At 38.0% G+C, this 14,636-nt stretch overlaps 1 protein-coding gene across 4 annotated transcripts in view; it reads right to left on the bottom strand.

Moving 5' to 3' along the window:
* Positions 1 to 330: 330 nt before the first annotated feature.
* The window catches only part of mtif2 (mitochondrial translational initiation factor 2), a 42,517-nt gene continuing 28,211 nt past the window's right edge, over positions 331 to 14,636 (bottom strand). The window contains exons 13-15 of one of the 4 annotated variants that reach the window (XR_005007262.1): positions 11,068 to 11,208; positions 4,777 to 4,859; positions 1,520 to 1,746 (exon numbers count right to left, since the gene is read on the bottom strand). Coding sequence is in view for 3 of the 4 variants with exons in the window: in XM_036570576.1 (XP_036426469.1) it covers positions 1,577 to 1,746; positions 11,068 to 11,208 (311 nt within the window). In the remaining variant the exon portion in view is untranslated. Of the gene's footprint in view, positions 1,747 to 4,776; positions 4,860 to 11,067; positions 11,209 to 14,636 lie in introns of all 4 variants that reach the window. The other 3 variants (XM_036570576.1, XM_036570573.1, XM_036570575.1) reach the window with 3 other exon arrangements.

The following is a 14,636-nucleotide window of genomic DNA, read 5'->3' as shown; positions in this document are numbered from 1 at the left end:
AATATTGTAAGATATAGATAACAATTGGCATCCTTCTTCAGAGTATTTTTTTTGTATGTCTGCATCAAATTTAGTCTCAATTTGCAGCAAATGGAGTCACAGAAATTCTGCCTAGATGGATTGATTACATTTTGCAGCATTTACTTTTGATAAATATTTGCTTTCAGACTGCAGGTTTTGTTTCAAACCAGATTTGAGATTATCAGATGTAAACTGTGACTAGTTTAAAATTGGTGTTTTTCAAACAGCTTTTGTAGAATTTTCTATGGCCAAAATGAATAGGGCCTTCAAAAGAAAAATATCACCTCTATTGCACACTTTCATAAATCAAATAGTTCAGAACCTGATATGCTTTGTCCTGTGTACATTTTTCTCCCTGGATCCTCAGAATTATGAAGTCGTTAAACAGTCATAGGACTAATATTGCTACATGCAAGCTAATGCTGCTGGGCATCAGTTTGATGTCACTAAGCAAGACAAAAGTAAAGCTTACTGAAATGTCCTACTGTAGGGCATATTTATCTAGATAGGATATTTTGATAGCTTAAATCACCTTATCAAAAAATACTACCTGCTTTGAAACTATGAAGCTGAAATCTGCCTTTTATTGATAAGATTTTTCCATTCCACCTTAAATGGTAGAGAATTTTCCATTTCCCATAATAACTGCTCCACCTTCAAAACCATTTAAGGTTTCCTGCACCAAATAAAAATGAACAAGAACCTGAAAAATGTTCTTATCTGAAAATGTTTCCATCATTAAAAGAATAATTAGGATATTTTGATAGCCTAAATCAGCTTATCAGGGTGTATTACAGTATAGAGAGTCTGTACTGAATTAACATTAAAAACACAAATTGTTTTAAATCCAGTAATAATTGAGAGAAGAATGTCCATAGGACAAAACGTATAAGCTTTGGAACATTTTTGATTACTACAATCCTGAAAGACTGACATTGCCCCAGGGCCATTGAGCAGAATAAAGTGCCTTTGGCTGACAATGCATGTTATTCACATAATACATGGAAGATTATCCATGCTAATATGAAATTGCAATACAAAAAGTACAATGCATTAAAATGTGAAGAATATTTTTGTCATGCTCCTAATTTTTGACAAGCATAACTTATAACAAAGCATGTTCACTGCATTCTTTCCATGACCACACATTAACTGAGCCAAAATGAAATGAAAGCAAAACATCAATAAAAACAAGGGGCATATGCTTTAGTCACATATATGAGCATACTATTCAACAAAAGTAGTTCACTTAATAAATATAGAATAGTTTGATTCTGCCCATGTTGAATTTTACCCTCACTCAATTGAAATAAAACATGATTTTGCGTTGCATTTCAGGATGACCTGAACAATCCAAGCATGGAAGGTTACTTGGGAAAAAATGTTGCATTCTTACAAATTTATTTTAATCATTAACTACATTACACTCAAGTAGTCAGTGAAATCTGGAGAACCTACCAAACATTTTTGAATACTTTGACACGTGCAACAATGTTTTGTAGGCAACAGTGGTCTCCTTGAGGCTGAGGATTTCCCTGTTTTTCTAGACAGTCCTTTAAAACCCTGGATCCCAAGATATTCTCTGTGGTTTTTCAATCTCCTCATAACAGATTATTTCGTCTCCAACATTAAACTCAATGACCTTATCCAAAGAAATACCGCACTCCATGCCTGTCTTCACAATCTGTACATCATCCTTGTGATGTTTTAGTGCAGTCAGAGAACCTAGGGAAAAAAAAGAAACTTACTGATAAACACATTTTTTAAATAAATATTTTAACTTTTTATTTATTGTGTAACAGTGAAGCCACCCCGAGTGAAACGTTTAAGTTTAGGGTTACTCCCTAGCATGCACACAATCAAGAAATGGTAGCCACATTTTACAAAACTTGGCAGGAGATCCACAGATGACATGTCTTAGTTTCTCTGAGTAAAGTTTTTGCATTATTTCTCTGAAAAATGCAGTTTTATTTACAAACTTTTAACATAAGATGTAACAAAGTATCACTTTTGCATTAAAACCAATGTGCTTCCTCTGTGACTGTCTCTGGTTTCCTCTTGGTCCTGATTTTTGATTTTTCAGCTGGCACTCATGCAATGTTACAAGGAAAATGTATGGAGGAGAATGACAACATGATTGGCTAGCACTACTCTACTGACATAGCGAAAGCAATTAGCAATTGGTCAGCTAACGACAACATAGGCAATCTTTGTTTCTTTAATTGTAAAATTTCACAAGTGAGGATCATTGCCTCATAGTTTAATTAGTTGTCCACAAAGCCTAACAGTTCATACATGCGTATTTGCATTTCATCTGCTAAAGAATTCCTTTAATATCTAGTGGTGTAACGCTACACGTTTTTGTCCCGAAACGTCACAGTATGGACGTTGTGGTTTGGTGCATGCATCATATGGAGAATATGTGGTATGTGCAAAGATTTAACAAGCGTGAGTTCTACCCTTGATATGTAAACCATTGGTAAGTTTTTAGCAGCGCCAGTTCACGGAGCTTCGTCTGCAGCTAGTGCAAAATGATTCGGTCTATCAGGGGTAACTGCAGTAGACTCATAACTTGTAACTCCTGATCAGCTGTGAGGATAAGTTGAGGTGCTTGAACAGTGAGTGAGAGTTAAGGAAGGAAGCTACCAAGGTAACTTGCACTACAGTCTGTTCAAAATAAATAAAAAGAAATATAGCCTTATGCATTGTGTTTTTGTTACTTTTTTCCCTGTTGATCCTAACTGCGATGTCCAAACCCCAGTGTGACCGTGACTTCTGTGTACCGTTACATCCCTACTACTTACATTCACTTACAAATATTATCTGTGTCTTAAGAAGTTCTAGATATTCTATCTTCTCTCTCTATTGTGTACCTGCATTTGTCTCTAGAATTACTTCTTCTAGTAAAATTCTGGTACATTTCTCTAAAGTCAACAGACGATTGCGTTAGCTATGATTTAGGGCTGCAACTAACTATTATTTTAATAATCAGCTTAGATTCTATCTAAGATGGCACCAGGGGATAGCAATGTTGGTTCAGTGGTCCTTGTATTGTGTTTTTTTATGTTTGTCTGCGCCAATTAGTATTTGATAATATACAGTGCAAAAGATTAGCTGAAAATTAGGCTGTCTATGCTAGCAGGCATCACTTCTGATGTATCATAGTCCAGCTGCTTTTTGGGTATTTTAGTCAGCGGGGCAGCTGCTTTCTACAACAAAAGCAAACTAAGGCACAATAACTGCTGTTATATCAAAGAATGTTGGTGTGAAATGAAATCATGCAGTCTAAACTTCAAATGCATTTACATAAATTGGACCTTATAACAAACTGCCAATCCAGACACTTTAAAGCCTCGAACTAAAAATATTTCCATTTAATATGTGCTGCTCAGCGATGCAGTGGAGCTTCTAAAATTGGCATTGGTGATACTGACTTGATACAACTCACAGGTTTTTACGGCCTTTTCAATGGCTGTCTGGACAGTATTGATAAACTGTAAATATAAAGTCTTAAGTTTAGTTATTTTCTTTTATTTGGTAAGTTAACAGTAAAGCATTTGGTAATTTTTCCAAGTGCTCTTTAAAGCTGTAGGCAGACACTGCTAATGTCAAATTTTAGGTTTAGCTAAAAAATAGATTCACAATCAAAAGATAAGATAGGAAATCCATTTGGTTCCAGATATATGTATAAAATCTAATACAATTCTAACATGCCTGTCCCGTGTACCTTCACAGGTTTTAAATGAGTAGAAAACAGAGAATCTGAATAAAGGAGAAAACTAGTGTAAGATCCTTCTAGAATGATGAACAGAACTGTAAACTGACAAATCTCAATATCAAGATCAAGAATGAAATTATGTGAAATTATAAATTTGACAATGCAGTAAACATGGTTTTGAACTGATTTTAGACTTCCGCTCAGCATTTAATACTGATCTTCTGGAACTGCTCCACAATAAACTCTGGCAATTCTATTTGCCTGCCTCCATCTGCCAGTCGATCACAAGCTTCCTCACAGGCAGAGAGCAGCAGATGAGGCTGGGGCAGTTCTCATCAGGCACTCAAACAATCAGTACTGCTTTCCTACAAGAGTGTATGCTGTACCCACTGCTCTTTTCACTGTACACCAATGACTGCATTTTCAAAGATCCCTCTATCAAAATCCTACAGCTTGCAGATGACACTACAGTCATCGATCTCATCTGAGATGGTTATGGGTCTGCTAATAGATGTGTGGTACAACTGGTCCTCTACAGCAATTATAACAACTTAGAACACACTTAAAACAATGGAAACGGTGGTGGACTCTCCATCGCCCCTAGCTCTCACAATTCTCAACAAGAATAATGGCTGTAAAGTCATTTCTGGGAACAAGAACAACCAGTGACCTGAAGAGGCACATCAGCATTAACTCAATCATAAATAAAGCCCAGCACAAGAAGTACTTCCTGCACAAACCTACCTCAATGGCTGCTAACTCAGTTTTGTACAGCTCTTACAAAGTCTGTCACCACCACTTCTATCACAGTCTAGTGCAACTCTCGTGACACCAAGCAAACTACAGCACATAATCATATCTACAGAAAAGACTTGTAGTATTAATCCCTTAAAATCCCAGGCTTATTAAATACTAAGGCACAGTAACTACAGGGACTTCAGTGCAAACTGGTTGGGCTATTCTTAGGTTACAGAAGTGTGTAATAAAACTTTAGGCCCAATGGTGGGCCTTGGCCATTTAAGGCTTAATATACCCACCCTGCTTGATGTGTACACCTCCAGAAGTAGGACTTATTGCCCCCTGGTCATCACTTGTTTCAGCTCCTCCTTTCAGGCAGGGACTTGAGGATTAAAATGTCAAATGAGGATTAAAACAACAGACGCCAGACTTCCTCATGCTGTAACACTCACGATGCACTTACTGTTTTGTAGCATTGCTACCTCATATCCAGCTGCTGCATTCTGCACTTTAAATACTTTTATATATAAATCTAATTATATTTTATATATAAATCTAACCTTTATTTAAACGTATAATGACTGAACAAAAAAAATAAAATAAAAACAATCTAGTCAAGAAATAAATAATAAAAAAAAAAATCTAAAATGAATGTGTATCAGCCTTGACCTCCTGTTTCACTGGAGAATATACATGAGATGAAACACAGGCTAAATTCCATTATTCATCCATCACTATGAAAAAGACCAGAGAATACAGCAATGATGTGCGCTAAAAGATCGTTGAGCTGCAGAAATCAGGAAATAAGAAAATGACTACAAGAAAATAGCTTAACAGTAGAAAATGCCCATTTCCACTATCTGGGCAATAATTAAAAAAGTTTAAAACAACTGGAGATATTAAGAATCTACCAGGAAGACAATATATGTCTATATTGACCCCACAAACAGTGAGAAAGATCATTCGAGTGGACAAAGAATTCCAAGGATCCGAGATGGGGAATTGCAGACATTAGTTAGGTCTTGGGGTCAGAAAATCTCCCAAACTACAATTAAACAACACCTATTTAACCACAAGTTGGCTGGGGGGGGCTGCCAGAAGAAAGCCTTTGCTATCAAGGACCAACAAACTCAAGCGATTAAAGTTTGCCAGATGTTACTGGAACTTTCAGTAGGACTGTGTTCTACAGTTTTTTTGGCAACAAGCAAAGGGGGCTTAAATGTATTAAATGAAGGGGTGTCAACAATTGTGGCACACAGATTTGAGAAAAATATTTATGTCAAATATCTACCAATTCTAAATAATAAAAAAGGTCTTTTTTAGGGATGCACAATGAAATGTCATTCTTAGAATCACAAATCATGGTTACATTGTAATTGACAACCACACATTCCAAACAGAAATTCCACACATATACAGTAATAGACATCCATACCTATCATGCTCTACCATGCATACACGCTGTGACACACACACACACACACACACCCACACACACCCACACTAACAGACACACCCACCCATACTTATAGACATTCATGCATACAACTGTGAATAAAAATATTTGAAGTGCAGAATACAGCAATCAGATAGGAGGTAGCAATATGGAATAAAATAAAACAAAAAAGAATACAGTATAAAAACAGCGTGTCAAGCACGAACAATGCTGTTCATGAGTGAAAGGGTGTAAGGCAGGGGCACAGCTTACTTTTTCACTTATGGGTTTCATTTGTGCAAGCTACAGAAAACGGAATTCTTTATATAAGCAGTGATGTTACAATAAATATCAGAGCTATCATGCAATAATTGTTGATGTGGTAAATAATTTTTACTCAAAGAAATATTTTTATAGAGGTGTAGTTTGGTGTCAACCTCTAGAGACCTTATATTCATTCCTAGAAATTCATTCTACATTCAGAACAAACGCCAATCTGATTATTACAGTTCAATACTTTTTTTACATTCTGAGGATTGACACCGTCATTCTGGTGTGGAGTAATTTTGGCCCACTCTTCAGAATTGTTTTAATTTGGCTACATCAGAGGGTTTTCAAGCACAAACTGCCCATTTAAGGTCTTGCCACAGCATCTCAATGGCATTCAAGTCAGGACTTTGACTCGGCTATTCCAAAACCCTGTTCGGACATTGTCCTTCAAGATTTTCTGGCAGAGAGCAGAATACATGGATCAATCAATTACAAGAAGTCATCCAGGTCCTGCAGACCATCACACTACCACCACCATGCTTGACTGCTGGTATGATGTTCTTATGGTGGCATGTGGTGTTAGCTTTATGCCAGATGTAACAGGACCCATATCTTCCAGAAACGTCCATGCGTTCTTGGTGAAATTTGGGTAGGCTGGCTGCTCCTGGGAAGGTTCACCACTGTACACCACTTCCAGGTTTTTTACATTTGTGGATAATGGCTCTCACTGTGGTTTGCTAGAGTCCCACTGTCTTAGCAATGGCTTTGTGTGGGAATGTTGGGGTGTAGAGATTGCAAGGCTACACTGTTTTACATGTAGCGTGACGCTGTAGAGACAGGGTTCCTCTTGAAAAGATCAGGCTGAACTCCAGTGTTCGACTTGACACACACGTGAAATTTTATTTTGCACACAAACACGCGAAAAGTGTGGAAGAATTTCACGCTTAACTCCAAAAAAATTGTCAGTTATGCTATTTGTAAAGCTGACCTTAGCTGGTTGTGCTAGTGAGCTAGTAAGCTAATATTAATGTTAAAAGCCATCATACTTCATGCTATGAGCTGAGCTGTAACATTTTCCATTTTGAAATGCATGTTCTTTGGAATCATTAATGGAGTTGGAACGGAGAAGCATGTACAGTTTAAAACAAGCCTATTCACATTCCAAAGTACGTTTACCATTTTAAAAACTGCATTGTTGTCCTAACATTGAGGCAACAAGTGCGTTCAAATTCGGCAAACATAGAAGAACGTTTTCAAACAGTTGCAGTTTCTGTTTGTTTTGAGTTCTCCGCTAACATTTGCCATCACTTGCAAACAGTTTCAGGAGGTAGTTCTCCAGGAGCATACAAGGCAGCTGGATGAAGGGTTAACATTAAAATGGAATGTTTACACGAAGTCGCTCAGATTGAACTGTTCATAGAGAATAATTTTGCCACAAACGTTTGTCATTGCTTACCGAATTTGAACACAACTCATGTTTATGACTGAAGATGGCTGCTGGGTACAGCCAGGCACGTCAACGGCTATTTTGGAATGGTCAACATTGCTGCTGGAGTGTGTTCAGTACCATTACAGAGTGGCAGGTTAAGAAAGGTTCAAAATAATACTATTTCAAAAATATTGCTCCCAGAAAGCGGGAAAGGATTATATAATGGAGGGAAAGCGAGCCACACTCATGTTTGTGTGTTATCTTTTGAATTAGCAAGCAAGTTCTTAAAAACAGGGAATTTTTTAATTAGGTATTAATCTTTATTGTCTTCATTGTTAGTTAGCAAATGCATAAAACAACCTAAACCTAAATTTAAATGCTGATAGCTACATAAGAGTTATTTGGTAATTGAGCAATTCATAATCAGAATAATCGATTATTCATTTCAACAAGTGATAGATTATTCAACTATCAAAATAGTTGTTTGTTGCAGTCCTAGTTCATATCATCAAAAGTTTTAGGTAATCCTAAGAAATCACTGTGCGTAATGTGCAAGGCCAAAAATCACAACTTAATACCAGTCATCTTCGATCCCACAGACAGCACTGCGTTAAAAACCATCATGTTTGTGATGGACATCAACATACAGCCTCAGAAATACTACACTGTCAATAAACTCCATTTATCACTTTATCCACACACGTATGGCTTCCGCTCTACTGTGCATATTGGAAGCCATATGTTAACAACATCCAGAAACACCACAGACTTCCCTGGGCTTGAGCTCATTTTAAATGTACTGAAGTGGACATAGTGGAAATGTATACTGCTGTCTGTATACTGAGTCAAAATTTCTGATTGTTCATAGAAATAACAGATGTCATGTTTTCTGGGACAAAGATGAAAAGGACTGTCCAGACTGAAGCAGGCAGGCTGAGTTGTAAAAGTTCGGGGGTGTATTACTGAGAAACTTGCACATCTACCATTAACGCTGAAAGATATATAACCCCATTTCCAAAAAAGTTGGGATGCTGTGCAAAATGTAAATAAAAACAAAATGCAATAATGTGCAAATCATTTAAACCCTATATTTAATTGAGAATATTTCAAAGACAACATATCAAATGTTGAAAAATATATGCCCATTTTGAATTTGATGCCAACAACACATTCCAAAAAAGTTGGGACGGGAGCAACAAAAGGCAGGTGAAAGTTTTATGTTTCTCAACAGAAAATAACAAAGAACTTTTGCTTTTCATCATCTACGGTACATTATAACATTAAAAGATTCTAAGAATCTGGAGAAATCTCTGTGTGCAAGGGACAAGGCCAAAAACCAGTATTTGCTGGCCGTGATCTTTGGGCCCTTAGACAGCACTGGATTAAAAACAGACATGATTCTGTAGTGGAAATCACTGCAGGGGCTCAGAAACACTTCTGATAACCAATGTCTGTGAAAACAATTTGTCGCTGCATCCACAAATGCAAGGTAAAACTAAAACGCAAAGAAGAAGCTGTACATAAACAGGATCCAGAAATGCTGCCATCTTCTCTGGGCCTGAGCTCATTTAAAAAGGACTGAGGGGCAGTGGAAAAGCGTCCTGTGGTCTGACGAATCAACATTCATGGTACATGGAAATCATGGACTAGAGACCACTCAGCTTGTTATCAGTGCACAGTTCAAAAGCCAGTATTCATAATGGTATAGCGGTGCATTAGTGCAGTAGTGATGAAACACAGTGGTGAACATGCCCCTGTCCCAACGTTTTTTGGAACGTATGGTTGGCATCAAATTCAAAGTAGGCATTTTTTTTCAAAAAACAATAAAATTTCTCACTTTCAACATTTGGTTTATGGTTTACATGATTTGCATATCATTGCACTCTATTTTTATATACATTCTGCACAACGTCCCAACTTTTTTGGAAATGGGGTTGTACATTTTGAAGCAACATATGCCTTCTAGATGACATCTTTTGCAAGGACGTCCATGATAGTAGCAAGTAACATCATCTCTCAAGTCAACTGAAATTGTATTTATGTAGCACTTTTTACAACAGGCGTTGTCACAAAGTAGATTTACAGAAAATTTGGGTCCAAGCCCCAGTCAGCAAGCTAAAGGCAACAATAGTTTTACCACAGCATGGCTGAGTAATCAGAGAATACATCTTTAGGGTGAGGGAGCAGTACTGATGGTTCAAGTGCCTGATGAGAATTTTACCGGCCTTACCTGCTGCTCTCTGCCTGTGAGGAGACTAATGAGTCACTGGCAGGTTGAAGCAGGCGGGCTGAGCTGTGAAAGTGTACAGTGGGAATTTGTGGCAAAACAGTATTAAAAGCTGAGCCGAATTCTAAAAACAGAATTCTTGCACGTCTTTGGATGGTCGAGGTGTTAAAGGAAGAGGCAAAGTCCCATGTTCACTGCATTATCTATGTACCTGTTGACCCAATAGACAAACAGCAGGGGATCCAAAAGGGGGTTTGTCATGTCCTACATGCATACTGATACCAGTCTCAAATGATTTTATGACTACAGAGGCAAAGATTCTCTAGTCATTTAGACCTGTGACCGTTGTTTTTTTCAGGATAAGATGCACTTATATATTAATATTAATAAAAGGTTGCTTAGCTGAAAATTCTTTTTGAATGTTTAGTCTAACTGATTTAGACTTATAAGGACAACCAATACACATTATTCAACATTTCTGTAAATGTGCTAGTTTAGCTAATTTGGATAATTTCAACTGTAGTGTTATCCTTTGTTGCAATAAGATTTTGTATGTTTATTCCTTTATGCCCTTATGCTGCTTTACAGATACCACAAGTATAATTAATAATTAATAATAATAATTAAGTGAAGTTATGATTCTCTTTATTATAGTGAATGAAAGAATGTTATTTTAGGTTAAAATCAGGACAGTTAGTTGTTGTGCAAGAGTAAATGTATTATTCAGTAGAGATAAGACACCAGTAGCCTTGAAGAGCCATCAAACAGTTCACTTTGTCAAGCTAAATATTTTGCTTAAACATTTTTTTGCCTATAGCTATTTATAATGTGATATTTAATTTAATCAGTTCTACAGAAGACAATAGGCTAAACATAGCAAAATCAGGCAGCACAACATGGGTTGCCTCAGCTTTTAAATCCCTGGACATCTTTGGGTTTAGTTTTTTTTTTCCAGCAGACAAATGATTAAAACCCAAATCACTGCAGGCTTTACATGACATAACAGCTCCAAACTACATAACTGTTGGGCATGCTGTACTTCGCAAGACCCTTAGACCTTGATGGACTACAACTACCCTAAACATTCAATCACTAAATTGTGGGCTTTATCATGTTTCCTACCCTCTAAACTTAGAATTATAGGGTACCATAGGGTACCTGAAATGCTGTTTCAGCAATTATTGATTGGGACAATAGTTGCTGCTTCAGTGAAAAAGAAAGAAAGATACCTTCCCAGAGAATCTTTTTTCCTCTGTTAAGTCGAAATTTCATCTTCTTGTCCAGCTGGCCCTTCTGAACCCTGCAGCCAGCCACAGGTACCTTCTTCTTTCCTACAGTTACGTCAAATGTGGCCAGAACTGAAGCCTCTCCTATATACAAAGATGAAAGAGTTCAAATCTCTACAATGTAGAACACTAGTCCAAATTTAACTGAGTTTTCTTCAAGTTGACTGCTTGTGGTACTATTCAAGCACAGTGGACTGCACGCAGGTCAATGTCTTGTATGAACATATGTAGTGATGTGAGACGTATTCACACAATTATTGTTGTCTAAGAATCTACCTACAGATTCTGAGTGACTACCAACTCTGGCAGTCATCCAGAACTCACAGTCCCAACAGAATGGTGAAGACCAAGCGGCTGTGTTTCTAGCCCAGTGACCAAAGCCATAGTCAAAGCCTGTCCAAGTGCAAGTCCCACACTCAGTACACTAACAAATGCCCCCTAGCGGCACATAGCATTCACGAAAGTTGGTATGCCAGGTATGGACAGCAAGGTATGGCTCTCCACTGGTGTGCCATGAGGCAAAATGTAATGTACCAAGAAGTTTTGATAAATCAAGTTCATTTTTATGCAGCTCAAAAATACTCTTTCAAAAATGTCTGCTGTCAGAGTAAGAAGTATTTTAGAAGCAGACAGTATTCAGTAATTATTTCAATATATATTTTCTAATTCTTCTATTTATTTATATTTTTGCAAATAAGCAGGGAGATGGTTCAGTTTTAAAGGGAGTGCTTCATCAGGAAGTAAAATGATTGACATTCTTTACTTAATTTAATCACTTCAAATAAAATCAATTCGAAAACTAACAATTAATGAATCTTATCAATAAACTGTCAGCGCAAAGATTCACAACCCTAGCTTCAACATAACTGTGTCTTGACATTCTGGTTTGTTTTTTTGGGCTCTTAGTCACAAGTAGTTGTACATGACTGTCAGAACCGCATGCAAATCTAGATCTTTATCCAAAAAGGCTATTCAGATGCGTGTGACTGTGATCCATGTTGTATTTACAACGCCTCAAGCTCTGAGACCTGGACCCAGTGTCCTCTCGCGAACATAAAACACCTTAGAATATGGCACGAACAAATACTAAAAAAAAAAAAAACTGAGAAGACACAGGAATGAGTGCACCAAAGACAGATTAGCTAGCAATAACTTTCAACAGCTGTAACTGTACATGTCCACTTGCACTTTTTCTCACTGCATTCCATCGCACTGTATCTCTCTGCTCACCACTGGTGGGTGTTTCGATGTTGTTATGGAAATGAAGGAACCATACTAAACATATCAGGGGCACTAAACAATCTGATATGCTGTTTGCTCTTGCACAGAAGCTTACAATGACACTTAAATATAAGCATATGCTTTTCATGCTTTTACTATTTTTAGAATTCATCTGCCATCCACACAAGCTAGAAAGGTAGCTCTCTCAATCTCACTAGAAAACTAGCTACTTTAGCAAGTAATATACCAGCTCTGCATGATTTGCCTTCCCACTCAAAACATGAAAACTTATTCAAACAAACGTCTTCCATCCAGAATATGATAGTGTGACGGGTGCTTTGCTGGTGACACAGTTGGTGATTTATTCAAAATTCAAGGCACACTTAACCAGCATGGCTACCACAGCATTCTGCAGTGACATGCCATCCCATGTGGTTTGCGCTTAGTGGGACCATCATTTGTTTTTCAACAAACACACCTCTAAGAAGGAGAGGCATGGAGTGCTGTGTCAGATGACCTGGCCTCCACAATCACCTGACCCCTTTGGGATGAGTTGGTCCGCAAAATGAAGGAAAAGCAGCCAATAAGTGCTCAGCACCAGTGAGAACTCCTTGAAGACTTCTGGAAGACCGTGACAGCCTCATTAAGCACATCGGCGTTGGAGAAACGCAATCTCGTTCAGCTGTGCACTGCTTTTTGTATAGTCTGAATGACAAAGTTCACTTTGACTTTGACGTCTTACCATTACATGAAAATTATTAACTCATTTAGAACTTGATGGAGCAATGCATCTCAAAAAAGTTGGGACGGGGCAACAAAAGGCTGGAAAAATAAGTGGTACTAATAAAAAACAGCTGGAGGAGCAATTTGCTACTAACTCACATGACTGGGTATAAGAAGAGCATCTCTCAGCAGTCGCTCAGAAGCAGAGATGCAGGTTCACAAATCTGTGAAAAACTGTGTCCCACCATCCACAGTACATAATATCATCAAATAATTCAGAGAATCTGGAGAAAACCCTGTACGCAAGGGACAAGGCTGACGGTCAATATTGGATGCTTGTGATCAGGCCCTCAGGCGGCACTGCATTGAAAACAGGCATGATTCTGTACTGGAAATCACTGCATAGGCTCAGGAACACTTCCAGAAACAATTGTCTGTGAACACAGTTCGCCATGCAATCCACAAATGCAAGTTAAAGCTATAATGCAAAGAAGAAGCCATATGTCAACACAATCCAGAAATGCTGCCATCTTCTCTGGGCCAAAACTCATTATAAATGGAAGGAGGCCAAATGGAAAACTTCTGTTCTGTGGTCAGATGAATCAAAATTTGAAATTCTTTTTGGATACCACGGATGCAGTGTCATGCGGACTCAAGAGGAGGGGGACCGTCCAGCTTGTTGTCAGCGCACAGTTCAAAAGCCTGCATCTCTTGCATTAGTGCCTATGGTATGGACAGCTTGCACATCTGGATAGGCACTATTAATGCTAAACTATAACTGCGTTCTAAAGCCTAGGCTGCAGCCAAGGTAGTGTGGGTCCTCGGTATGACTGTCCTGCGAAGACTCCTCCTTAGTAGCCTGTTGGTCACACAAATGGAACAATCCTAACGAGGCTGCGTGGTGATATCGTTAGAGCAGCGCGAAACTCATGAGGGGAATTGGTGAGAGAAAATGGAGCCTGCTGCATTGTGTTTGTTGCTTTTTCATCTTATCACAGTAATGGGCGAGATGTTCTTATATGATAAACTACATATATACAAATACTTTTAAATAAAGTGGGCGAATGCTTTAATTAATTGAAAAAAATTAATTTTATACTTTCTAAGGTAACAAAGACTAACTGAAGTATGTGAACAACTTACATTTTAAAACAAGCTCTGCTCCAACAGCTTTGTTTTCTGTCATTTTCATGTTTTTTTTTCCTCCTTCACATCATTCATGCACAGAGAACTGTGGGTAACTGATAGCCGGGAAGAATTCACTCCGAATGTAGTCTGCATTTTTAGGCTTTATACGAAGGAATCTTCACTTAGAAACAGCCTCCTATGATGTAGCGGCCGAGAAATGCAGACTACCTTGGCTGCAGCCTAGGCTTTGGAACACAGCTAGTATATAGAGATTTTAGAACAATATATGCTCCCATCTAGACAACAGGAAAGGCATTGCATATTTCAGCAAAACAATGCTCACTTTCCAAACCTTTATAAACTGTTGTTAAAAGAAGAGGGGATAGTACACAATGGTAGACATGGCCCTGTCCCAACTTTTTCTGAGATGCGTTGCTGCC

The sequence above is a fragment of the Colossoma macropomum genome, unplaced genomic scaffold (genome assembly GCF_904425465.1).
Source record: "Colossoma macropomum unplaced genomic scaffold, Colossoma_macropomum, whole genome shotgun sequence".
Taxonomy (NCBI): Eukaryota; Metazoa; Chordata; class Actinopteri; order Characiformes; family Serrasalmidae; genus Colossoma; species Colossoma macropomum.
This window is presented reverse-complemented; position numbering and strand designations above follow the sequence as displayed.